General features: G+C 38.9%; 1 protein-coding gene across 4 annotated transcripts; it reads left to right on the top strand.

The window, feature by feature from the left end:
• The first annotated feature begins 242 nt into the window (after positions 1–242).
• On the top strand, positions 243–26302 carry ZMAT3 (zinc finger matrin-type 3). 4 transcript variants are annotated; one of them, XM_005601818.4, is made up of 7 exons: positions 330–455; positions 630–719; positions 3952–4278; positions 19037–19156; positions 21495–21661; positions 21777–21877; positions 24041–26302. In XM_005601818.4, exons 3-7 carry the CDS (start codon positions 4009–4011, stop codon positions 24247–24249), a joined length of 867 nt encoding a protein of 288 aa, XP_005601875.2. In that variant the 5' UTR covers positions 330–455; positions 630–719; positions 3952–4008; the 3' UTR covers positions 24250–26302. The 4 variants fall into 4 exon arrangements, with proteins under 4 accessions (XP_001494975.2, XP_005601875.2, XP_023479099.2 ...); XM_001494925.6 differs by lacking the exon at positions 630–719 and having other exon boundaries at positions 243–455; XM_023623331.2 differs by lacking the exons at positions 330–455; positions 630–719 and adding an exon at positions 1882–1992.

Genomic DNA, 26302 nt, shown 5'->3' with positions numbered 1-26302 from the left:
TTAGGACCTGTCCGCGGAGATTGCCGCTGGAGCATCCTCCTTCTGACTCTGGCTTTTGTTCCCCATCTCCGCCCAGCGCCTCTGCGCTCGCAGCGCTCGCACCTGCCGGGCGCGCACCCCTCCCGCGCGGGATGCTGGAGGCACGCCGCCGCCGCCGCGGGGCGAGCTCCGCCAGGCACATGCGCAGTAGCGACGCCGGGCCGGCGCCTTCAGTCTCCTCCTCCGCCGCCTCCCGGTTCCGCAGTCACTTCCTGCAGCTGTTTCCCTGTGGGTCCGGTTGGACTGACTTTTGACAGTCAACCTTCGGCTGCCGGGCGGGCTCGGCGGGGGCCAGCCGAGAAAGTTGCGCCGAGGGAGGCGGAGCGGAGCCGGGCGAGCCGGGCGCGCAGGGCAGCCGGCGGCGGGCGGCCCGGGCGGACGCGGCGCCCAGACTCCCCGCGCGTCCCGGGGTTCCGGTAAGTGCGGGCGATCGGGCGCCTCTGGGCTTCAGGACGAGCCCGGGAGCGGCGGGGACTAGCGGTTCCTCTCTGATGCGGTCTTTCCACCTGCCCTCCACGGGACTGACTTGCGCGGCTTTTATTTATCTGTTTGTTTTTAAGCCTTTCACGTGTACCGTTTGGATCCTCTAGGCGTGCAGCTGCCTTGGCCCTGGCGCTGGCCCCCGCCCCGTGGGAGACCGGGGATTCCATCTTTCGTGATGGCATCCCTACGGGATTGAGGTGCGTCTGTGGGTGCGCTCGTGTGGATGCACGCACATTTTAGGAATGTAAGGTATATGTGGGCGATGCTGAAGTGTATGTAGCTTTGATTCAAACATGTAGACGGTTCCCTAGGAATTAGGAACCGTCACAGCTGAGACTGGAAAACATTCGCCAATTCACCAAGGCCTCTTCTCCTCCAGGTTCCTGCGTTTTGAGTCTTCGTTATATGATACACCGTTGCCTCAGCTGATTATTTTCCTGTTTTTCCCTCTCTTATTGCTGCTTGTTGCGTTCTGATGACCTCTGAGTAATACTTACCGTCTTTCCCTCGTTTCTAGAATTCCAATTACAGACTTCCCTAGTTTGCTGAGGTGCCAGTAACCTGTTCCTTTATACTGTTCTCTTTCGTCTGTAGATTTCTCCAAATGGGAAAGTGATTGTCTTCAATACAGTATGTGAAGAGTAGGCCCCAGAGCAATCATGAAAACTATGCTATGGTCATTCGTTTTCTTTAAACAGGGTACACTGTGAAGCTTTGATTTCCTTTATTGTCCCCTCAAGCCCTTCCAAACCAGGACATTAACCACCGTAAATCTTTCATTTATGCCACTTCAAGGATCAAATTGAATGGTTTTTAAGATCTGAGGATTATTTTATTTACATCAGCCAACAAGTTAGTTTCATTTAATCTGATGCAGTAGTTGAACGGATCTGAGTCGCATATGCATAGGGTCTCTCTATATTCCACCATTCATGCTTTCCCTGAAGGCTTGGTTTTATTTCTTTCAGATTTATATTTTATGCTAATTTTTGTTTGTAAGCATAGTAATAGCTGGTGTAATTGTCATGCACAGATCCTTTTTGGGAGTTGACATAATTTTGCTTGTTAAATATTACAAGAAATAATTTTGGAATATCTGGCTATTCTTTAAAAATTACAAAGATAAAATGTGATAATGGTTAAGTCTGTACTTGGCGAAATTTTTTTCCTTAATTCAGGGGATTTTATCACCTGTGGAAGGGGGTCTTGTACCTCTGTGCTTTGAGAAGGGCCTTTATTTTGATGGAAACCTGTAGGCAACACTGGGGGAGACACATACAGGAATTTCCTCAAGTGGGAGTGAGCTTTCATAAAACAAGTCCAGACATGTCTCGGCAATTGGTAGCATTTGATTTTCTGGTTATATTGCTGATTTCCTTTATCCAGATGTCTTGACACCCTCATCTACCATTTCTCTTCTGAATTGGCAGCTTGTTTGTGGCAATTTGGTATCAGTAGGTCTCTGTACAGGTGAAATGTGTAGGCTTTTAATATTATCAATTATTATAATTAGATACTTAAACTTTTTATAAAAGTGGTCTTTGTCTCCTTAGTTTTACTTTTTAAAATGTCCGTATCCATCTTTGCTTTCTGAATGTCTTTGCTTGATTTAATTGAGAGAAATAATACGATTATAGAGAACTTGACTTTTTAAATGTTCTAAATCTGTATTGCTTTTCTTTATCTTCCCAGAGATATGGACAGCATACTTCTGCTTAAGAATAAAATAATATTATTGTTTTTCTAAATATTGTGATTAATGAGAAGTATTGTTTAGTACTATGACTAATAATTTATGTACTTTGTGCTTAACTACATTTTTTCCTCATTGCACTGATATCCTCTGCTGCCCCCAGACCGTGAATTTAGTAGAAAAGTCACTTGATTGCAGTTTCCAATATGTGTACTTATTAAATGTGATAAAAGAGATTATTACTTTTGCAAAATTTACTTGGTTAATTTTAGTAAATATGTTGTCATGAAATGTATACATTTCTATTGCAGATGGAAAATTTCAGCAGTTTAAAATAGCCATATCCTATTGACCAAGAAAAGAGGTTTTAATAGTACTGAGAAAGTAGAAGAAATAGTGAATCTTGAAATAAGGATTTTAATTTGGGTTAATTAAAATGATGGGAACTCAAAGCCTGTACTGTGGTTCATTTTGAGATGGGGTTAGAAGATGCCATCTGGGTGGGAGGCAGGAGAAATGATGGATAAAACTGAAGAAGGATGGGAACATAACTGGGTCTTTTCTGAGGGAAACAGAATAGAGATAGTCAGTTATTTAATTAAAAGGGGAAAGGAAATAGCCTAACGACTGAGGAACTGGGGTTATATTGGGGCTTTTGGTAGTGTGATCCATTACCCATTGGACGTTTACTTGATACATTATTTTGTGCAGGTAATTTACCTCTAAGGGAGAGAAAATATTTTGATTTTATAGGGACTCATGAAGATAGTCTAAGGTTATATGAGGTGGAGTCCTAAACTGAAGGGCCTACAGGGAGCAGGCAGGTAACATGAAAACAGGCAGCGGGCTGAGTGCGGACTGAGGTGGCCTGGAGAAGGCAGGCCTGGCTAAGGGGGCCAGTGTCTCAGCACTAACCAGCTTATTATTGCCTGTGTTGGACCGCCGGCCAAGTATTGCCAGATCGTCCTTTTATCAAGAGAAGCCGTGAATGTTGATGACTAATTCAATTTAAAAAGTGAAAGCAAAATAAAATCAAACACTATATATTCCAAACAGAGCACATCTGTGACTACGTGGCCTACAGGCTGTCTGTTTGCAACCTCTGCCGTGAAGAATCATTGGCTCAACTATTTAATTATTACTAGATGATCAGAAGGTACACTTATTTTGTCACATTGTAACTCTGAGTTCTTCCTAGAGTTCCTTGATATTTTAGCTAGCTCTAGAAGTGTTTTAAGGATTGTGAGAAGGATACTCTTTATTTCACTCTTTTTGATACTAGTTGGATGGAAAGACTAGTTTGGATGGAAAGGAAACATTTGTAAGGTTCTTAGCCGGTGGTGTTTTTATCTAGGCATGATTATCATCAAGAGTGTTTAAATGTAAGTGTGCCTGAGGGAAGGGGTCTGGACTAGGTGACCTTTGATGTCCATTTCAGCCATGTGACTTTTAGATTTAATTAGCCATGGATACAAGGCTATTAATGTTCATGGGCCAGAGGGACCGCAGTTGGAGCTGCGCCAAGCAAAGTAAAGCCAAATCTATAATGCCAGTCTCAGTGGAAGAACATGGTGTCAATGTGGATTAACAGACAGGGGAAGTCACCTAGATGAGGCAAAAAGAAAGAAGTCCCAAAGATGGTTTGGGGAAGTAGAGGAAGGGGTCAGATGGTGTGGTCATTTGCATGTTGTATTGCTGAGGTTACATTTTTGAGTATTTTTTTGCTGTTGATTCAGATTTGAAGACCCGACTTCTCATCGCCCATTGGATCATGCCCAAGGCTTTCCTACCCAATGATCCTCTTGCAACACGCCGGGCTCCCTCCACCTAAGCGGTCCTCATCCTCTCCTCCTATGTCAGTGGCCGCCAGGTCTACAGGAACCTTGCAGCTCCCGCTGCAGAAGCCTTTTGGGCAGGAGGCTTCCTTGCCTCTGGCAGGGGAAGAAGAGTTACCTAAGGGAGGGGAGCAAGACTCTGCCCTGGAGGAGCTCTGTAAGCCCCTGTACTGCAAACTCTGTAATGTCACCTTGAACTCAGCGCAGCAAGCCCAGGCTCATTATCAGGTAAGGGAAGAAAAGAAAATTAGGCATTTAGTGGGAGAACATTTTAGGGCTCTGCCCATTTTCGAGTTGTCTCTCCAGGTATGACCAATTGTACCTGGAATAATCAAGATGGCTTAGTGAACAAACCAAGTATTAGTTTATTTGACCAAAAGCATAATGTTCCTACTTTAAAAGAAAGCATCACTTTTCATAGAATGGGGTCTCAGCCTCCTATACTTAGCTGTGTGGCATTCCATAGCTTACCAGTTGTTGAAGGCAAATGTAAGTCGTCTGTGCTGGTGTACGAATCTGTGATCCTGAGGGAGAACAGGTATTTGAAACATGACGTACCAAACTGAGTTCAGTGTCAAAATTGTTTAGAAGAAATATTCTTATAAATATTCTCTTCCAGCTATTACAGTTTCCATCAGTTCAAGGTAATCTGTATGAATCTTATGCTTTTTCTTTCTCACCTGTAACTCTTCATATATATTCTGCCACTGCTAGGGAAAACACAAGTGTCTTTTTGTAATGAGAATAAAATGACGTTGGAGTATATTGAGCCTTACTCTTCATTCATAAGCATCATACTCTGATTTTTTTTAGCCTGTTTAGTGTGAATTGATAATTATTTCTAAGATTTAAAGCTTTCACCTCCACGTAGAATAGCTAGTGGAAAGGACAATTTTAAAGCTATTATTACCTAAGAACAGATAGAAAATTGAATTTTGGCCAGAAAGAGAGGGTACAGTACTTTTTATTCTAGATTGTTTTCTATCTAAAGTTATATAACTTCTTTTTTGGGAGAAGAAAGACTTGAGAAACAATTTGAGGCCAAATGCCACTGAATGAAGAGCCGTCTTGTGGGTCATAATTGATTTGACTATTTATTCTCTGCATGAGTATCTGCGATAAGATAGTGTGGTAGAAAGATGACTTACAAAGGTATTTCTTCTGTTATGCCACTATAACTCCTCCAACTTAAAGTTTTTATTTAAAAACTAGGTGTAGGTCTGTTTTGTTTTGATCTGGAAGACTGATAAGGTCACTTTGTGATTGATTGTCCGTCAGAAGTATTTCGATGGTGAATTGTTTTCTCTTGGATTTGGGGGAAGATACAATATGTTGCTCCCCTGGCATTCCCTTTGTTTGGGTTTGTTTTGCCCTCAGGTGTAGAGAGGTGTGTTAATTATGTCTCTCAGATCTTGGCACATGTCCTCAGTGGTTAAGAAAGGCATCTTCTGCTTTTATTTTTCCATTGTTTCCCTTTTTCCCACCCCGCACTCGCATTGCCTGTGTGTATAGCTCCCTGCCGTAATGGTTTGGTACGGGGTCTTCCATTGCCCGCTTTACCATTCAGGTCTGTTGGGAGGATCACTCTCAAAGCCAAAACTCAGTGCTAGCTTTCCTCTTCATTTATTCCTGTGGAATGTTTAGTCACTTTGAGAAATCAAGCCTGGGTTCTAACGTTTTGATTTTTATCTGTATAAAGCCCCTAGTAAGTCATTAACTTGGGGGCATACCCACCTGTGTGCCATACACATCTAGGATCGCCCTTTAAAGAAGAGTTGTTTACTTTTATGAGGGAAAACTCTTGGGCAATGTGTAATTTTAATATGTATGCATGATTATGCATATACTTCCTACCTTTTTTCCTGCTAATATTAATTTGTGAGTTTCTAGACAGTGATGGATGCTTCCAGTTTATGCATAAAGAGAATTCAGTTTGAGCAGGGTCACTGGATTCTGAGACTTAAACTAGATAAGAAACAGAATCAGCATTTATTTAGGTTTTTTCTTTTCTTGTACATTTGTGTGTGCGTGTGCTCTGAACTTTTTAGATGACAAAATTAGTAATTATGCTTAATTTCAGCTCCCTCAGTGAGACGGTGAATACATAAATTAGAAAACACAAGGAAAAGGAAGTAAAATTTAGGTCAATTCCTCAATAATCAGATTTTTAAGTGGAAAAGTTGGAGAAGGACAGCCTGTCATAGGGAACAATTTAAGTAGCCAAGAACTAGGGGAAAGACAGAAAAGAAGCAGCAAGTAGGTGTTAAGAAAGTAGAACCTAATGGAAAATGAAAAGTTTGGGGGTAATAAGAGCATGTTTCTAAGAGGTTAGAAGCAAAGATTTGAATGAAAGCAATGTTAGTGGTAATTCTTAAAGAGGGACAGTTTTTTACAGAGAAGCAAGGTAAGCAGTTAATATGTGAAAGTACAGAGCAATTTCATTAGGCTAGTATAGAAGAAGGCTAATCTGAGAAGTGAAATCTGGATCTCAAGAAGGTAGAAATGGTCAAAATAAGAAGAGTGTGGATCAAAGAGTAGATCAGAGTAATAAACAGAGAGTGAACATGACCTAGAGAGGGGCAAACCAACACAGAAGGAAAGCATAGGAATGTTAGCCTGAAAGATGTGTCAGAGGCTACACAAAGGGTTCATAAACAGGCAGTGATTAGAAAAGGCTGCTAAAGACAAGGGTAGGACAATGAGTACGGCTCACCGAGAACCAGGACTAGGCAGAATGGCAGTGATTGCAGGCTAATAAAACAAAGTGGTTGATGAGATGATGGAAGTAAAGTTTTATTTCAACTCTGAAAACCTGCTTTGTCCTTTTTAATAGAGAGCGATATTAAGACGGCAAATTCATTACTTCAGTTATGTGTGAGTTAGAAGGAGTCAGTGGTAGCCTGTTTATAGGCGAGAAACACATTCGTGTGAAGTGATAAATCGCTGTGATTACATTACTCAAAAACATTTCAGTCAGTTGATGCCATTGTTGAAATCGCGAAGTTTCAAATTGCCTTGGGTATTGTAAACAACCCTCGGTCTGGGTTGAGCGCTGTTACACTAGAGTCTGGCTGTATCATGTTCCAGTAATCCAGGACACACAATGGAAACTGCCTCCCTTTTAGCTCACTACCAACTCTCCCTGACATTCTGATGTTCCTAATCTGGGGCTGCCTTATCAATGACCCATGTGTGTCTGTGGTCACCACAGATTTAGTTTTATTCCCAGGACTTTTTAACCCGGTCAGTCTGCTTCAAAATATCCTTGGCTGTTGTTTTATTTTTAATGAGGTTGCCTATTTTTGCAATCTCAAAATTATGGCTTTAGTTATATCTTAATTTAAAATAAAATCTTTGGAGGAATAAAATGTCTTCATTTTATTAAAATCCGTCTGCAGGCTTCAGGTTACTTAGGGCGAGCCTGGCAGGGAGTGACACAACACTGTTTCAGCAGCATAATGCCCAGAGGAAGAAACATTTTAGGATGGAAGGTCATTAACAGAAATAAAAAAGACCCCAAAAAAGCATGGATAAATTTTCCTAAGGCATTCACAGTTTAAAATAAAGTCAACCAATTTATCTGCTAATTTGCATTTCCATTTGAAAAAGAACTAGTTACTCAAAGTATATTTCTAAAATTTATCATAAACATAGGTTTCTATTTGTAGTGTTTAGTAGCCAAATAACCTTCCATATTAATTAGATTAGTTTGAAAGAGAGACAGAATACAGGTAAAAAAAAGTAGTCCTAGAATTATGATGCTAAATGTAATAATCTTAATTCATAATGTGGAGAATGCAATTGATGTTATCCCAAAATTTAAAGTACTGATTTTGGCACATACATTTTAACATTGATCACCCAGGTTTGGATGGCATGATCAGCAACTCTAATCTCAGCTAATTTTCATGTTTTCAAAATTCTCGCATCTGATCGTTTTCCAAAGGGACTTGCAGTGAACTGAGAATGGTCAAAATACTATTCATTAGGAGCCAGAAGCGCTCCAGAATCCTGCTGTTAGCTGGATCTCACCAGCCGTCTGTCTCCCTCTCTGAATCCACCCCTACCTCGTTTCTTATTTCGGAAGAGTATATATCCCTTCTTCTCTCCAAGGCTGATTCCTCACCCTCCACTCCGGATTTCATTACCTGTCATCACTTCTCCTGGATCAAATTAAAAACATGCTCAAGTTTTCCATATAAATAAAAATAGCAACAGCAAGCTTCCTTTTCCTTTTAATCCACCTTGTTAGCAACCTCTCTCTTCCTCCCTCCTGTCCTTAGAGTTCTGCCCGTGTAGTTGTCCTCTTAGGCTCTTCATTTCCCATTCATTCCTCAGCCCACCGCACTCTGGTTTCCATCCCGACATTCACTAAAAAGCTTTCCAAGGTCACCTGTGATCTTAAAGGCCAAATCTAGCTCTTTCTCACTTGACCTCTTTGTAGCATTTGCCGCTGGTAACAGCTTCCTCCTTAAAACTTAGAGATATTTTAGTTCAAAATAATGCCCACGGAACAAAGGACTTCTACTGAAAAGCAGTAATCACCTGTTCTCCCTTCCTCAGTCATCCTCTACCTTTTCTTCTCCTTTCTCCTTTCTACCTCCTATCTTGGCTTAGCTATAGTTTTATTTTGACACTGTCATGGTTGGTCACATTTTTGTTTATTCCATAATCAAATTAAGTTTTCCATGCTCTTTTTGCAGTTTGATTCCAACTGTTGAAAATTGACATTCAACTTTTGCATTATTATGAGTAGGGGAATACTGCAGAGCTGTTTCCTTCTTGATGTTTCCAGTGTCATGATCCCATGCTACTCAAGAGATGTTCAAATGGATAACCCTTTCTTGAGTGCCACCAATTGCTCAAAACCATGTCCATTTTAGTTTGTTTTGTGTGTGGATTATAGCTTTGACATAGCTTTTTGCTTTTCTGTGAGTTTCTCACACTTTTAAAAATATGGGGAGAAGAATCTTATGCCTTTTTCAAAAACCATCTACCAGCTTCTTAATCTTTCTATTTATTGCTTACAATACATTTCATTTATCTTCATGAAACTACTGATTTCCTTTTCTAATTTGGACTAGTTTCATAATTGGATCATGACTTCATTGTGTATTTCCTAGAATTTTTAATGGCTTTTCTTCTTTTCCTTACATAATGTATCATTATCATATCCTCATTTTCTCCTCCAAACTCTCAACCACACTCAGTATTGTGTGGAATTCCCTTTTTAGCCTAGATTTCTCTATCCTCTTGCTCCCTTTCAGCTGATTGCTTTCTGGGTTTGCTGCACCGCTGTCAATTTTGGACTTCTCATCATTGCTCTCTGGTTGGACTACTTTTTTCTAAATGTACATATTTTCTTTTTTTCATCTTGTTTTGTTGGACTACATCTTCACATTACTTGCAGGAAGAAAGAATAAATATAAATGTATATTACAACACAGCTCTATTTAAAATAAAGTGAGAGAGTAATGGGAAATACATTTTTCTGAGCCCTTGTATGTCTAAAAATGTCTGTATTGTGTCTTCATATTTGACAGTTCAGTTCCAGGTTGAAAATGATTTTTCCTAAGAATGTTAAAGACTGTACTCCATTGTGTGTGTGGGTTTTTTTGTTTTGTTTTGTTTTTTGTCTTCTAATTGCTGAAGAGAAGTCTTATGGTGATTCTTATTCTTTTGTGGGTGACCTACTTTGATTTTAGGCTTTTTTTTTCCCCTGAAAGTTTTTAAGTTCTCCTTTTTACCCTTGGTATCTGAAATTTCCCAGTGATGGATGTGTTTAGATATCTGGGTCTTTTTTCATTTGTCCTGGTCAGCACTAGCAGATCCTTTCAGTTTGCATACTCCTGTTTCTCTTGAGCTCTGGGGAATTTTCTTTGATACTATTTCTTGATAATATTCTTCTCTATATTTTTTCTGTCTCTTTTTCTGGTAATCCTATTAGCCTTATCTTAGACTAGCTGGATTGGTTCTTTATATTGCTTATCTCTTCTCTCTTTTATCATTCCTTTATTTCTTTATTTTAATTTCCGAGAGGTATTCTTGAATTCTAACCATATATTGAATTTTTTTGACAATCGTATCTTTCATTTTTAAGGATTTCTTGATTTCTTATTGTCCTCTTCTAGCATCTGTTTTATAGGATATTGGTTAAGAACATGAATGGACTTTGGGTTCAGACTAGTGTTCAAATTGTAGTCTTACGACTTACTAGATGTATGATGTTGGAAATATTTCCTCACTTCTCTATGCCTCATGAAGATGATGATGATACTGATAATCCCTTCAAGTTAGTGTGCATGAAACGTTTGGAACAGTTCCTGGTACCTGAGATAGTCCTTACTACAGTTCAGTTGTCCTAGGGTGCGGTGGAACCTAGTGGCACGGGCTCGGGAACAAGACTATCCCCATCTGACATTTGCTTGTGACTTTGGGCAAGTTTTATTTTACTTTATTAACTTTTTAATTTGACTAACTTTTAACTTACAAACCAGTTCTAAAAATAGCTCAAAAAATTCCTGCATGCACCTCACCCAGATTCCCCAAATGTTAATATTTTACATAACTACAGTACAGTTATCAAAATGAGGAAATTAACACGGATAACAATACTGTAACCTAATTTACAGATTATTTACATTTCACCAGTTGTCTCCTGATATACATTTTCTGGTTCCAGGATCCAATCCAGGGTGAAGTTTTGCATGTAGTTGTTATGTCTCCTTTAATCTGGACAAGTTTAATTTGTCTTTGCTTTTTACAGTCTTGCAGTTTTTGAAGAGTTGCTTTGTAGAGTGTCCCAATTTGTTTTTTTTTTGGTGTTTTCTCATGATTAAATTCAGATTATGTGTTTTTTGGGCAAGAATACCATGGAAGCTGTGTTGTGTCCTTACCAGGGCAGCATGTCAGGAAGGAGATGATGTAAATATATGGGATCACTAGTACTGTTAACTTTGATCACTGAGTAAAGTAGTGCCTGCCAGAGTTCTCCTTTGTAAACTTACTATTTTTCTTCTTGTGCTTAACAAGTATCATGTTGAGGAGATACTTTGAGACTATGTGAATATTTTATTTCTCATCATATTTTTGCTGTGTGATTTTACCATCCATTGATGACTCTCCCCGTAGTGATCATTAGTGTGGTGTTTGCCAAATGGTGATTTTTCTGTTTTAATCATTCTTTCTACATTTAGTAGTTGGAATTTTACTTTAAGGAAGAACTTTCCCTTTTCTCCCACTTATTTATTTATTCAGTTATTTGTTTATATCACTGGATTATGGATTCTTATTTTATTCTAGGGGTATAATCTCTTACTATCGTTATTTGTTTTGGTGTTTAAATTGTCTCACATTTGACCAGTATGAGTCCCTTCAAGTTGGTGCTTGTGTCCTTTTGACATGTCCCCATAATTTTTTGCCTACTTCCTTACTTTCTAACAATACAAAATATTCTAGGATTTTCTTGTACTTTCCCCATGCCAGCTATTTCTTCAAGGAGCCAGGTTTCTTTTGTTGGAGAATGGTATTTAGAAACCAAAATCTGAGGTCTAGCTGTGCTCTTTGGTACTGGGATGTTATTGTTTCTGGATCCTCTCATGACAGAGCTAGTAAGATGTATTACGTATACGCATGTTTATGTTTATCTATGTGCATATATTGAAAACTGAGTTTAGACTGATACTTCCAATTTCAGTACAACATATCAGTCTTCATTCTAGCTTTCCATCTTTTCTTAATGTTTAACTCCTTTCTTTGATAGTAAGAAACCTGGGCTTTTGTTTTTCACGAAACACACACACACACTCTTAGTACACATAAAATAGTTTGGGGATTGATAATCTGTATCCTTATGAAAAACAAACCTACTCATGAGAGGATGATATTTATGTATTGTTCTTTTTGTCTTTAGCATAGCATTACAATATACTGTTTTACAAAGTTACTTAGGTTACAAAGATGCTGCCTGCTAGGGTTTTTCTTTGTAAAGTTACATTTTTCTTCTCGTGTTTAGTTAGTATCATGGGGGAGATACTTTGGGGCTACGTGAATATGTGAATAGTTTTTTTCTTCCTTCCCCCTTTAGGGGGTTATGTTATTCATTTTTTTCATACAGTTTGGTTTGTTTCTGTTCGTATTTTATTTTGGGTCCTCCCCAGTCCTTTTGGCTTTGATTCTTTTTCTAAGTCTGAAATGTTAATATAGTTCTAAAAGTCAGAACTATACAAAAAGGTATACTTAGAAAAGTGTCACATCCAAACATCTCTTTTAGTCCATTCTCAGTCCTCTATTATTTATACATTTTTACATGACTTTACTACACTGTTTGGCTGTTTAATGTAATAGTATCCTAGCCTTTGCCTATTGCAGAATCAATGAGCTTATTTTACTTTCTTCTTCCCTTTTTCATTACATTGTTTCCATTGTGCAACATTAATCTTTTACCCTCACTTCCACCTTTTATTTAGTCTTTGATCTACAACTATACATATGAAAATACTTACCATCAGCCCTTTTGCTGAAAATTTTCCAGTCAATTCTTGGTTGAATGAAGCTCTAATAGATTCCTCAAGAAGGACTTATGAGTACTGAATTCTTAAGGTCTTGTGTGTTTGAGGATGTCTTTCCATTGCCTTAACACTTGATCCAGGGAGAGTTGGCTGGACACAAAATCCTTGATTCATTCTTTAAGTTTTTGAAAAGTGCTGCTCCATTATTGCCTTGTTTTGCATATTGTAGATGTCATTCTAATTCCTTTTTTTTGGTGAGGAAGATTGACTCTAAGCTAATATGTGTTGCCAGACTTCCTCTTTTTGCTTGAGGAAGATTGTCCCTGAGCTAACATCTGTGCCAGTCTTCCTCTATTTTGTATGTAGGACCCTGCCACATCATGGCTTGATGATCGGTGTATAAGTCCATGCCTGGGATATGAACCTCTGAACCCCGGGCTGGTGAAACGGAACTTGTGAACTTAACCACTACACCACTGGGCTGCCACCTCCGTTCTAATTCTTTTGCTTTTGTAAATTACTCGATTTCTTTGCCTGGCAAGCTTGAGGACTTTTTTCTTTTTTTGTTGAAGTCTCATACCTTTTAAAAGATATACCCCAGAATTGGTTGTTCTGGGTTAATTTTTCCAGATACCTGGTATACCTTTTCAGTGTGTAGATTCAGGTCTTCAGTTATTTTTGGACAATTTTGGAGAATTATAGTTTCAAATATTGGTTCCATTTGATTGTTTTGTTTTTCTTCTTCACGGACTGCAGTTTTACATAAGTTCTTCCTTCTTTACTTATCTTCTCTTTCTATTGCTTCTCTCTGACCCTTTTAAATTTTTTGTTTGTATCATTTTTATTTTCTTGATTGGTTTTCTTCCTTCAACACCTCTTAGTATGTTTTTACTTGAGTCTATTCTCCTTTGGTATTTGTATTTACTTCTCATTTTTGATGTGACTCTCTTTTTCTTTCCTGAATTTAAATACCCTTCTTTGTATTTCTCACTATGTTTTGCCCATTTTTTAAGTATACGTTTTGAATTCATGATTTAAGGTGCTTTTTCATATCCTCAAATTCTTGTTTGAATATATTTTATTCAATCTGAAGTGTTGTCTTGATGGTTTTCTTTTGTTTCATGTTTTTTTCTTGGGGGGGTTCATTTGCTGAGATGTGTTGATTTTTTTTGGTAGTAACTTTGTAAAGGCTTAACTTTTCATCTGTTCAGTTTGTGGATTTTGGGTGGTTTATGAGATTCTTAATTCCATGGCAGCCTCTTCTATAACTGCAGCAGAGTCCAGTTCTTTAATAATTTTTGTCCTTTTTAGTGGTCAGGGGGAGGTTCATATGTCCTCTGGTTTTCGTTCTGTTTGTTTTTGTCTCGGAGGATGCTAGCTTTTCCAGTTTTGCTTCTTTTCCTCCTCTTCACCTTCCAGTTGCCAAAGGGTGCTTCTCCCTTCCTTTTGCCTTTTTCTCCTCCAGAAGCCACTTTGAAGAGAATCACTTCAGATCTTGTGTACATTTAAGCCCCTCTCCAGCAATCAGTGACCAGATCATGCTTTAGTATTTACAGCTGTAGGGGACTTACTTTTTCAAGTGGTGGTTATAAAGCAATTTTAGGTCTGCTGCCAGCTCTGTCTTCTCTTTCCTGCAGTTTTTGTCAGACTGCTCTTGCTTACTGTGAAGCCTTGTGGCAGGAGCATGAGTGGTTGCTCACTGGGGTTTGATGTTTTTTCTTTTTTACCTACAGTTATTTCGAAGTCTGGGCATTTTGTGGCTTCTAGTTGTGTAGGGGGCATGGTTTTTGTGTAGTTTTATTTGTTTTTCTTGTTGTTCTCCATTGTCTGTAGAAGATATACGGGGAGATGCAAATCTAGGCAGCCACTACGTAGCTATCTGGAAGCTCTTGGGCAAGTTTTTAACTCTCTGAGCTTAGTGTCCTCATATGTAAAATGGGGATAATAAGTATACCTACTTGGTAGAGATTTCATGAGTATTAAAGGAGATAATATTTATAAAGTATGCGAACACTGCATGTCACATAAGTGCTCAAAAATTGTTAGTTGCTATTACTGTCATTATGTATGGATGCAATATCTGCTTGAATACTTCTGTGGATACTGCTTTGGAAATAAAATATGTGATACTGTCTAAAGTTGACCCCTCCCGCAGTATTGTGTATCTCATCTTCTTCTGCCGTTTTGTCGCCTGTGCTCCTGGAGCCATGCTTTAGCTCCTGCTTCATCTGTTCTTCCCTTTTTACTGACTTCTCCCCTTGTCATGCAAACAGGGCTTAAGTAAAACCCATCTTTAAAAAAATCCTCCTTTGATTCATCTCCCCCTCTCACTCTCTACCCTATTTCTCTGCTCCCTGTCCTAGTAAACTCTTCTAAATGGTTGCCTATACTGGTTGTCTCCATTTTCATGTCTCCCATTCTCTCCCTAAGCCACTCCATTGGATCTTTTATTACCTACTCCTTTCCTGAAATGGTTCTTACCATCGATATTCTTGACTTTTGTCTTTTCAAATCCAAGCATTACTTCTCTGTCCTGACCTGGTGAACCGTTTCCTTTTCTTGTTGTTGGTGGTTTAAAATTATTATGAAATACTTCAGACATAAAAAAGTATTAAAAATAATATAATGAACCTGTGTATTTGCCCTCTGGCTTAAAGAGTGAAAATTATCAACTCAATTGAAGCCCCAGTATCCTTTCCCAATGGTTTCCACTCTCGTGCTCCCAGATGTAGCTGCTGTGCTGAATTGGTATTTATTGTTATCCCACTTTTTTTGTACTCTTGCTATATATGTGTTTTTCTATATCATATATAGTATTTTTTCCATGTTTTTAACCCTCACATTAAACAGATTATTCTTACATGTCTTCTTTTGTGACTTGCTTTTTTTATTCAACATTTTGTTATGAGAAACATTCATGTTGCCACTGCAAGGCCTTAGAATGTTTTTCACTATAGTGTTCCATTGTATGACTAGGCTACAACGTATCCATTATCCTGTAGTTGGACACTTAAGTTTCAGTTTTCAGTGGTTGCAAACAGTCCTTCTAGGAACGTTCTTGTAGCTGTCTCCTTCTATGTGTGTTTCTGTTTGGTAATACCTGGAAGTAAAAGTTCCTGAGTCATAATGTATCTAAGTAGACTCTTCTGTTGAAATACCTTGTTCTAGGCTTCCAGGATACTATACTTGTCTGGTTTTCATCTTACTTCACAGGCCAGGCCTTCTCAGGCTCATTTTCTAGATCTTCATTCTCTACTGCACTCTGATGGTAGTGTCCCACAGCTTTGTCTTTGGTTCTTTTCCCTATAGTGCCAGCTTCTAAGTTCTGATCTACTCTGATTTATCCCCCATGTTGGTCCCAAGATGATCTTATCAGGGGCAGTCTGGTCATGTCACTGCTTTGCTTGAAGTCCTTCAGAGGCCCCCTACTGACTGCAAAGTCCAAGTTCTGTATCATGGACAAAACCATTAAGGATAATGTCTATCAACTCCTCCCTCTTTAGAGGGTCCTGAAGACCGTCTCTCCAGCAGGCAAGACCTTTGCTCAGACACTTTCCTCTCTTGACAGTTTTTTTTCCCCTCACTGCTTACCTGCCTGGTAAACTTTTGCTCATTTTAAAAGATGACTCAAATGTCCCTCTTTTAGGAAAGTCTTCCCTGACACATTCAGGCAGAAATGAGAAATTGCTTCTCTGTGTTCGAAATGAGAAATTGCTTCTCTGTGTTGTCCTGGCAGTTTATTTTTTATCTCCATTATAATACTTGATTCATTTATCCAACACATATTTATTGATTGCCTGCTATATGCTGGAAATTGTTCTAGAAATTGGTGATAAAACAGTAAACAAGATAGACAAGGTCTTTATTTTCAAGGAGTCTACACTCCAGGGGATAGGAAAGAGAAAAAACAAGTAAACAAAGTTTTGTTTTAGATAGCGATGTCTTACTATGGTAAAATAAAACGAGGCAGTATGACCATGTGATGGAAATGTGTGGGAGGAGTGGGGGGTGAGAGATGGGTTTGACACTTCAGATTGAGTGAGAAGTTGTTTGAGTTGAGACCCGAAAGATAACAATAAGCTAGCCATGCAGAGATCTGAAAAAAGAACATTCCAGGCAGAAGGAACAGAAAGTACAAAGGTCCTGGAGCTAGAATGGTTTTTGCATGTTTATGGAACAGAAAGAAGGCCAGTGAGGCAGGAGCATAATGAGAAAAGGGAAGGGGTGCTGTATGAAATAAAATTAAAGAAGTAGACAGGGCCAAATCATGTAGGGCCCTCTAGGTAAGCTCTGTCAATTTTTTATTTCAAATGCAGTGGGAAGCCATTGGAAGATTTTGAGTGAGAGAATGACATGATGTGATTTAAGTCTAGAATTATCACTCTGACTGAGATGAGGAGAATTATAGGGAGACAAGAGGGAAAACATAGACCAGTTAGGAGTTGTTACCTACTGCACATGAAAAGCGTTGATAGCTTGGATGACTCTGGTATTTGTAGTGTCCATGGAAAGAAGAGGAAAGACTTTGGGTATATTTTGGAGGTAGGCTGGAAAGACTTGCTGATGGATTGGATTGTGTTGGTTTTAAGGAGGGATGGAATCAAGAAAAGGACCCTTGGACTTTTCTTGAGTAACTGGGTGGATGGTGGTGTCATATACTGACATGTGGCTACCTAGTGGTGGTGGCAGTGATGAGAAAGTTCTGTGGGGGAGGAATCATAAGTTAGATTTTAGATATTTTAAGTTGGATGTACCTCATAAGACTGTAAAGTGTGGATGGCAAGGAGGCAATTGGATATATAGCTCTTGAGGTCAGGTATTGTCTTAGTCTGTTTAGGTTGCTATGGCAAATTAACATAAACTGGGTGGCGTAAGCAACAAACCTTTGTTTCTCACAGTTCTGGAGGCTGGAGGTTGGAGATGGGGGTGCTGCCAGCATGGGTGGGTGCTGGTGAGGGCCGTCTTCCAGATTACAGACTGCCGACTTCTCCTTGTATCTTCACATGGCAGAAAGAGGGTGAGGGAGTTCTCTGGCCTCTTCTTAAAAGAGCACTAATTAGGTTCTACCCTCATGACTTAATTGCCTCCTAAAGATCCCACCTCCAAATACCATCACATTGGGATTAGGTGTCAACATCTGAGTTTTGGATGGACGCAAATATTCATCCCATAACAGGGATGGAGATAGATAACTTGGGGAGTCACCACCTTATTGATTATATTTTTAAACTGTGAGATTGAGTAAAATAACCAAGAGGTTGAGTGCAGATGGAGAGAGAAGAGGGCCAAGGGTAGAGCTTTGGACACTGCAGTGTTTAGAGAATGAGAGGTAGGGAGGTAAGAGGGAGTCGTAGAAGACAACAGAAGGGAGTATCAGTTGTGTCACACTGTTTAGTTAGAATATGACGAAGGCACAGAGGTGACCACTGGATTTGACTCCCTGCAGGTCCCTGTGACCATGGTAAGAGCCCCTTGGGCATCCCAGTGGTCAGAAGGTGGAACTTAGCTCATTACTTTAACTGCTCATGGATCTGTCTCCTCTAGAGTGTGTGCGGTCCTGTTTATTTCTAGGGCTGAACATATGGTAGATGGTGAATAAATGTCTGGCTGCCGGTTTGAATTTTACACTGCAATTTAAAGAATCATATACTCTTTACCCTCATTTAGAATGCTTTTAGGCCACTGACCCTTCCCACCAGTTTATATCAATTCAAAGAATATAATCACATGAATAATAAACAGAACACAACCAGAGAGGCAAATGCATTTTCATAGAGGTTCACAGTGCATCCTGAAGCCGTCGTGCTGTAGTGAAAGAAGGCCTTGCTTTGGACTCCAAAGGCCCGCCTCAAGCTCTGGCTTCTCTGATGCCCTGCTGGAGGTGTCGGAGGCAGGTGCCCCACACTCTCTGGATGACAGTTCCTCAGCAGTCCTATGTGGATAATATTAGCAAATTCCTCGTACAGGATTTTGTGAGCAGCAAATGAGCTAATGCACATGAGAGTCCTTTGTAAGTAAAAAGATACTCTGTAAGTGCTATTTTTGTAAAAATAATTGGATTATCCATTTCATTACTGACGTATAAAGTAGATTAGATCAGAGTGTCATGAAATTCATATTTAGGCAGTGGCATCTGAGGGACAGCAAGTTGGGGGAGGACACAGATCACTGGAAAATGTGATACTTTTCTAGAAATATATAGGAAATTAATTTCTTCTGGCTTTGTTCCCTTATCTTTCCCAGAGAAATTTAATCATTTTGTTAGAATCAAAGAGTAGACTCTTTTCCTTGAAGATCTAGTAATCAAATCTAGCTAGTGGTCTGTTTACCCCAGTGTTACATTTATCCAAAAGAATAAAATGTAGTTAGTATTGCTTCTGTTTTTTTTTTTTCTATTTTTTTTTCAGTGAGTACATTGATTCGCTCAATTTGATAAATTTTCCTCATGGTGATTACTCATTTCATTTTACTTCTAGGGTAAAAATCATGGTAAGAAACTACGAAATTACTATGCAGCAAACAGCTGTCCCCCTCCTGCCAGGGTGAGCAGTGCCGTGGAAGCTGTGGCTACTCCAGTGGCTCCAGTCCCTCCGCAGGTGAGACACGTGTATCTGGGTGGAAGCTGTCCTAGGCACAGATGGTCGTGGATGAAATTTGTGGGCCATGGGCCCATCTGTAACCACTCCTCCAAGATCTTACTTGGTGCTTTTCACTCCTTGAACTCACATTCTGGATTTAATGCATACCCAAATCCATGGACCTTGAGATTTCTCATTCGCTTTGGTTGTGATGCCTCAAATGATGAAACACTTTGTTTCGTGAGTCTTTATGCATTTCTCAGAATTCTGGGTTAAGTGACCCTGAGTGTTTAGGCTAAGCCCTGAATGAAAAGAGAGATTTTTAAATATTTATATCTTTATTGCAGTTAATTTCATTTACCTTGTATTTTGCCTTCCAGCAAGATCAGTTTCTTGAGGTTGCCCTATTCTTACCTCTTACAGGCAGAGAGCCTGCAAAAACCCTCTCTGGACTTTGGTATGATGACGCACACTTGAGAGCCAAGTTCCTTTCACTCTTTGGAAGATAGAGCAGGTGTTTTAGGCAAGATATCCTGCACTTTAATAGCCTCTGAAATATGCATTCTACTCCTTAACCTGTCTTTGAAGTATTAACTGTCTGTAGAACAATACAATGGTCATAAATAATAATAGCTTTAATTGAGTACTTACTATGCCAGGCACTCTGCTAAGCACTTTTCATGCATTACTTCATTCAGGGCTGGATTGGGATGAGGTGAGGGATGCCCTCGACTTAGGCACAAAATTTAAGAGGGAGCCAAAAACCCAGTCCTCCATCAAGATAAATATTTTAATACAATATTTAAAAAATTCAAAATTAATGTGAAAAAAATCAATGGTAAACAAAACATCAAAAACTGAAACACAAGCTAAGCATTACTGAGTTTCTGTTTGCGTCAGGCCGCAATGTAGCTTGGCATGGCACTGTTCCTGATCCTATCTTTATTTAAAATTTTGATATTTTGTTCCTCATTGATTTCTTTTTTTGCGTTGTGTGATTTGTAAAAATATTCCATTAAAATATTACTTATCTTGATTGCTGAGTTTTTTGGATGCTCCCTTAAATTTTGTGTGCATGGAAAGTGCCTCATTGTACTCCTGGGCCCTGACTTATTTAAAGCTCACAACAACTTAGCGATATTGGTTTTCTTACTCAAAGTGTAGTCCATCGGCCAGCAGCATGAGTGTCACCTGGAAGTGAGTTAGAAGCTCGGGTAAGCTAAGTAACACGTGGCGTTACACGTTTTGTAAAGTGGTGGAGCAAGAATTTCTTTCTACCGTACACTGCTACTCCTAACCACCACAGTATAATTTTACTTTTCTGAATGTCAGTTTTCCAGTACTTAAAGTGTGGATGGCAATACCAGCTGTTCCTCTGTCCTCATGGATTTGTGGGGTAAATGAGATGTCTTAAAAACCCAGTTAGAGGGCAGGAAAATAGTTAGAGCGAGCTTCGGGCAGAATAGTTGTCCCGGTACTGATTCCTGCAGGCTGCCCGGGAACTGGATGGCTGCTCCTTCTCAGGACTGTTCTCAGCCCTCTCCGTCCTCCTGGGCAAACTGCCCTCGCCTTCTTTCATAGCCTGGCCCTTCGCAGTTTTTGAAGACAGCTATCTTATCCCCAGAAAAACCTTCCCCTCCAGCTGAAACAGTGCTGTTTCCTTCAGCTGGTCCTCGTATGATACACTTTCCAGACTCTTTCTGGTGTGTGTTATCGTCCTCTAGCTAAAATCTAGTTTGTCGTTTTTTGCTAACCCAACAATATTTGAGTGCATGCTATCTTCCAGGCACTGTGTTAGGTTTCTCTCAATTCGTTGTTTCCCAACCTGAATACCATGGTCTGGGTCTGCTGGTTATTTCCTCCTAATTCTGTTATATCTGTAGCTAAGTTGTAGCCTCTCTGAGGGCAGGGGCTCACTTCTTAATATATGTCTACATCCCTTCCGCGTTAGATAGCAAGCCCGAGAAACTGGCGTTCAACAAATGTTTGTTGGTGGATTCTGGGCAGACTTTACTCTTTCTGGTAATGTGACCTTAGGCCTTACCTTTACTGCCCAAAATCTTCCATGCTGGGTTTTTAAACTTTTTAAAAAAAATTTTTTCAATGGAGATAGCAATGAGCTATTCATCTGTTTGACACATAGGTGGTTGTCATGCAAAATCATGATGAAGTGTCTCCTAGGCTGGCTTTCTTTCTTTCTTTTTTTGCAATGAGTTATTTTCTTTCCTTTTAAAGCTGAGTGCTTGTGGTCATGCCGTAACCTTCAGTTATTTTTGCTTCTTAGAAGGAACTTTGAGGTGAAGGAGGGAATAAACTCCACGTTTTTTGACTTTGTGTTCTGTGTCTTCCACATCAGATGGGCTCCTTTAAGCCGGGAGGCAGAGTGATCCTGGCCACCGAGAACGATTACTGTAAGCTCTGTGACGCCTCCTTCAGTTCTCCGGCTGTGGCCCAGGCTCACTACCGAGGGAAGAACCACGCCAAGAGGCTCCGGCTGGCGGAGGCTCAGAGTAACTCGTTCTCGTAGGTATTGCCGTTTTCTCTGAGGCCAAAGTGTTGTGTGAGGCTGTCTTTGGAGAAAAAGAATCGAAAGGGATCCTTGCTGAGAAGTCTAACTTTTGAAATTTCTCTTTTCCAGGGAATCCTCAGAGCCTGGTCAAAGGCGGACCCGGAAAGAAGGGAATGAATATAAGATGATGCCTAATAGGAGAAATATGTATGCAGTGCAGAATAATGCAGGTACCCCGTGGGCTCCCACAGACCTCAGCTGCATTCTGCAAATGGTCTTCTTTATTTTGATTTCCTTTATAGATAGCCCTGAGAATTTGGGGTTAGCTATTGTTTTGTTGAATTGGTCTGGTGGCTTTTCAAGCTGCTTTTTATTTCTGGTTGTATTTATTTCCTATTTAGTATATTATCTATTTTGGTTTTAAACCATAGTGTATGTTTTAAGATCTCTTATCATAATCCCTTTATGCTGCTGGTATTTGCCAGCTGAGAAATGTGAAATGCATCGTAAAAATGGGATATTTGGTTTAAAGTTGCACCATGTTAAATTCCCGTTTGTTGGGGAAAATAAAAAGATTATTGCAGTGGTGTTTAACCAGTGTGGTGAATAAGAACTACCTTGGGAGTTTTTATAAAACACACATGCCTGCACCCTGACTGAGAGGTTTTTAATCGGTAAATTTACAGGGCGGCGCAAGCGTGTGTTTTGAAAATGCTTCCTCAGGGCTTCTGACATACACCTTCAGTTCAGAACTACTAGTTTATAGGAACGTTTTCTGCATTTTCTGATTATCCTCAGTAGGGAGAGTAGGACTGAGTCATCCCTCATCCTCCCGCTGCCCCAGCCTGCAGGGCATACACTTGCCAGCACAGGTCATTCACGTGAACAGTTAAACAAGTGAAAAACGAAGTTTATTGGAAAGGCAAGAGAAGCATAGAAAAAAGGGATAGATAGAAAACAGGGATATATAGAAAGGGATATGTACAATGTAATATAATTAATAAAATTCTAAACATATATCAGTAATTACAATAATGGTAAATTTACTAAAGTCCCAGTTAAAAGACAAAGATTATAAGATTACATGAAATGAAGGAAGCTGAGATAGCTGTATTAATATTCAATAAAATAAACTTTAGGACAGAAGGCAGTTTAGACTATGTTCTCTGACCAGAGTACAAGTAAATGAAATGTCAATAACCAAAATATAAAAAGCCCCACAAAATTTGTATTTGTTTGGAAATTTTTTTTTTTTTTGAGGAAGATTAGCCCTCAGCTAACTGCTGCCAGTCCTCCTCTTTTTGCTGAGGAAGACTGGCCCTGAGCTAACATCTGTGCCCATCTTCCTCTACTTTATATGTGGGATGCCTGCCACAGCATGGCTCGCTAAGTGGTGCCATGTCCACACCCGGGATCTGAACCAGTGAACCCTGGGCCACCGACGTGGAACATGCGCACTTAACCACTGCACCACTGGGCTGGCCCCAGTTTGGAAATTTTAGAACACTTTGAAGCAACTCATGGGTCAAAGAAGAAACTATACTAGAAATTAAAAATTCCTAGAACCAAACAGTAATAAAAATATATCAAAATTTATAGGATGCAGTGAAAGTAATATTTTGAGAAAAGCCTTAAACATTATAGTAGAAAAGAAAAGCAGAAAATTAATAAGCTAATGGTCCAACTTAAGAGGTCAGTTATATAAAAAGAAAAAATTATCAATAATTTACCATTTTTGTATGTCATTTTAATCTATTTTTTAAAATAGAAATGTGATCATATTTTGTGATAGTCTTGTTTCATTTAATAGCATATTGTAATCACATTTTAATGTAATTAAAGAGTTTTCATTATTTTTAGTGACTGCATAATTTTCCATTGCATTTATTACCATAACTTTTCAAATTGTGTTTTTTGATCTCTCCTCTCCCCACTTCCACCTATAAAAGCTTTTATAAACACTGATGAAAGAAATAAATGTCCTTGTTGATAAATCTCTATGCAAAAATTCTCAATATTTTCTTAGAAGTAGAATTTTTGGATTAAGGAGTTAGTATAATTATAAAACTTTCCATATAATGCTTGGAAATTAAATTATTTTTAAAATTGCATTCACTTTCTTAGAGACATTGTCATTTAGAGTTTGGGTTTGGCTCCAGAATAACCTTTCTGACAATAGTTAGAGGAATCATTTTAGCTTTTTAGATTGAACTAGTATAAAATTGTAATTTAAAAAAATCCATTAGCTTCTCATTCATTTAAAGCTAAGAGTCTGTGAATTTCATAATTTGAACTTAGAATTACAAATTGTAGTGATAATTGATCAAACTGTCATCATTCACTTAGTGAATATTTTGAAGTGACTGCATTACTTTTATCTCTTGCTTTCCCAGGTCCTTACTTCAATCCCCGCTCTCGGCAGAGGATTCCACGTGATCTGGCCATGTGCGTTACTCCCAGTGGCCAGTTTTACTGCTCAATGTGTAATGTTGGGGCTGGCGAAGAGGTGGAATTCCGACAGCACTTGGAGAGCAAGCAACATAAAAGCAAGGTGTCGGAACAGCGGTACAGGAATGAGATGGAAAATCTGGGATATGTATAGTGATGGTTGTATCCAGATAGAGCAGCTTGTCCTGCCTGTTGTTTGCCTTCTGTCAACGTGCCCTGCTTGTGGTCCTTTTGATATGAGTACATTCCTCTGCTTAATGTTGTGTAACCTGCAGTGGTACCATGAGATGTCAAAACTGGGGAAGGAAAAGAACGTGCTTCTTAGGTCATGATGCTTTTGCAGGTCCGTTGTGTTGAGCTACTTAGAGCATGTGACCTACCTACCCCATGAGAAATAACTTTTTATCTTGACCAAGATCTGGTCAACTAGTAGCCTGACTACTTAGAGCTTTAACTATTTGAAAATTTCATCTTTTGTAATTTTAGTTTTATGTACCATTAAGTAAAGAATATTATTGAGTTCTCACTTCAGATCACAACAAAAACACAAGCAGAGATTTCAGTTTCCTGAGGCTTCTTTAGAACCATCACCTCAACTCAATGCCTTGTAGGATTGTGTAGGATATAGTGTTGTAAACTGCATTAAAATCTCTCCCAGGATGCTTTTTCCCCTTATCATGTCCTCCCATTATTGAAATGCAGGTTTTCTTGGATTCAGACACTCCCAATGTGCTTGTGGACTTCCAAACAGTGAAACTTCATTTCCAGTTGTGGATTTCCCATGTTTAAATGCCACCTTCTTCCCTCCTCTTTTTTTTCCCCCTAGTTGAATTAGCTTGTCTAGTAAGCTCATTTTTATGCCCCAGCTGTGTTGTGGGGTTTCCAAGCCTCACATTTGAATATCCAGTGAGTTTAAGATAGATATGATATTTTTTTAAAAAATATTTTTCAACTGATTTTAGGAAATGTAAAGATGTGTTTGATTTTTCAGTTTAGAGTTACTTCATTGATAGTAACATGTATTTATATGATGGCCTCAATCATGAGTTCAGATCTCTTGATATTTGTTTTGGCAGACTTTTCAGATAAACTGATCCTTACATTTTACTTACATTCTTTTCTGTCTTGCTGGTTTGTTGGCTGTCCTGAAAAATACCACTGCCTTACTGTTTCATAGATAGAGAGGAATTTTAAAAAGTTAATCAAATTTCAGTATCATCATTTCCAATAGAAAAATACGTGAACTTTGGTTTCATTCTTCATAATTCAGCTTCCATGAAGATAATAGAAATACATTATTGATTATTTTGGTATGTGATAATTACAGCAGTATTACTTTTGTTTTCTGTTTTTAAAATAAGAAGCTCTAGTGTATATCTAGATTAACTAGTGGAACACTCTATGAACTTTGACTAACTGTATTTTATCGACTTACTGTATTTATGTGGATAAGACCGGTGCTCATCCATACTTCTTTTGAGAGGCCACATTCACCAGGAAGTTTATATTGAGCAGTATCTTTGCACTATGGTCAATTCACATTTGATTGCTTATATTATTAATTAAATATAAAACTCTTGTTTTTCCTTGAGAATTCTGTAGGCAAAGAGATGGAGAGAAGGGAAATTAAAATCATCATTCCTTTCCTTTAATGCTTCTGAACAATTTTTGAACAACCTAGACCCATACTTAAAATTCAGTTTTGTGATTAACCTCTGGTACAATATACAGTTACTCTTCTGTTGAAGTGGTGGTTTTTTGAAAAGTAAAGTTGTTTAGTAATTTTTTTCTTCTAGACGCAGAAGAATGAAATAATGTCCTGTTGCGATTCTATCTAGACCTGTGACTCTTAATCTAGAAACTCTTTTTGCAGTAATCTATAAAGTACAGTTGGTTAGTTTAGGGCAATTTAGAGCTTATTTTGTTGGTTAGTAGGTTACTCATTTTGCTGCTAAGTATAATTTTTTGGTAGATTTTAATACTATAGTGCTGGCCACTTGGTTCTATGATTATTTAAAAATCTCATTTTTTCCCCCCTCTCTCTCTCTGTGTATGTGTGTGTATGCATGTATGTATGTATATATACACACACACATGCACACACATATATATAAAACTATGTGTATATAGTTTTATGTGATACCATAGAGAAGATTCCATTGAATCCTTATTTCAGAAAATAGTAAAAGATTGTGGATAAGAATTTA

Source organism: Equus caballus, chromosome 19 (assembly GCF_041296265.1).
Source record: "Equus caballus isolate H_3958 breed thoroughbred chromosome 19, TB-T2T, whole genome shotgun sequence".
NCBI classification, from domain to species: domain Eukaryota; kingdom Metazoa; phylum Chordata; class Mammalia; order Perissodactyla; family Equidae; genus Equus; species Equus caballus.
This window is presented reverse-complemented; position numbering and strand designations above follow the sequence as displayed.

Bases quoted from the DNA above. Each gene is read 5' to 3' on its own strand.
- ZMAT3 (XM_001494925.6), top strand. From the start codon at position 4,009: ATGATCCTCTTGCAACACGCCGGGCTCCCTCCACCTAAGCGGTCCTCA. The intron at 4,279-19,036 runs GTAAGGGAAGAA...TTTTACTTCTAG, and splicing joins AAGCCCAGGCTCATTATCAG to GGTAAAAATCATGGTAAGAA. The intron at 21,662-21,776 runs GTAGGTATTGCC...TCTCTTTTCCAG, and splicing joins GCTCAGAGTAACTCGTTCTC to GGAATCCTCAGAGCCTGGTC.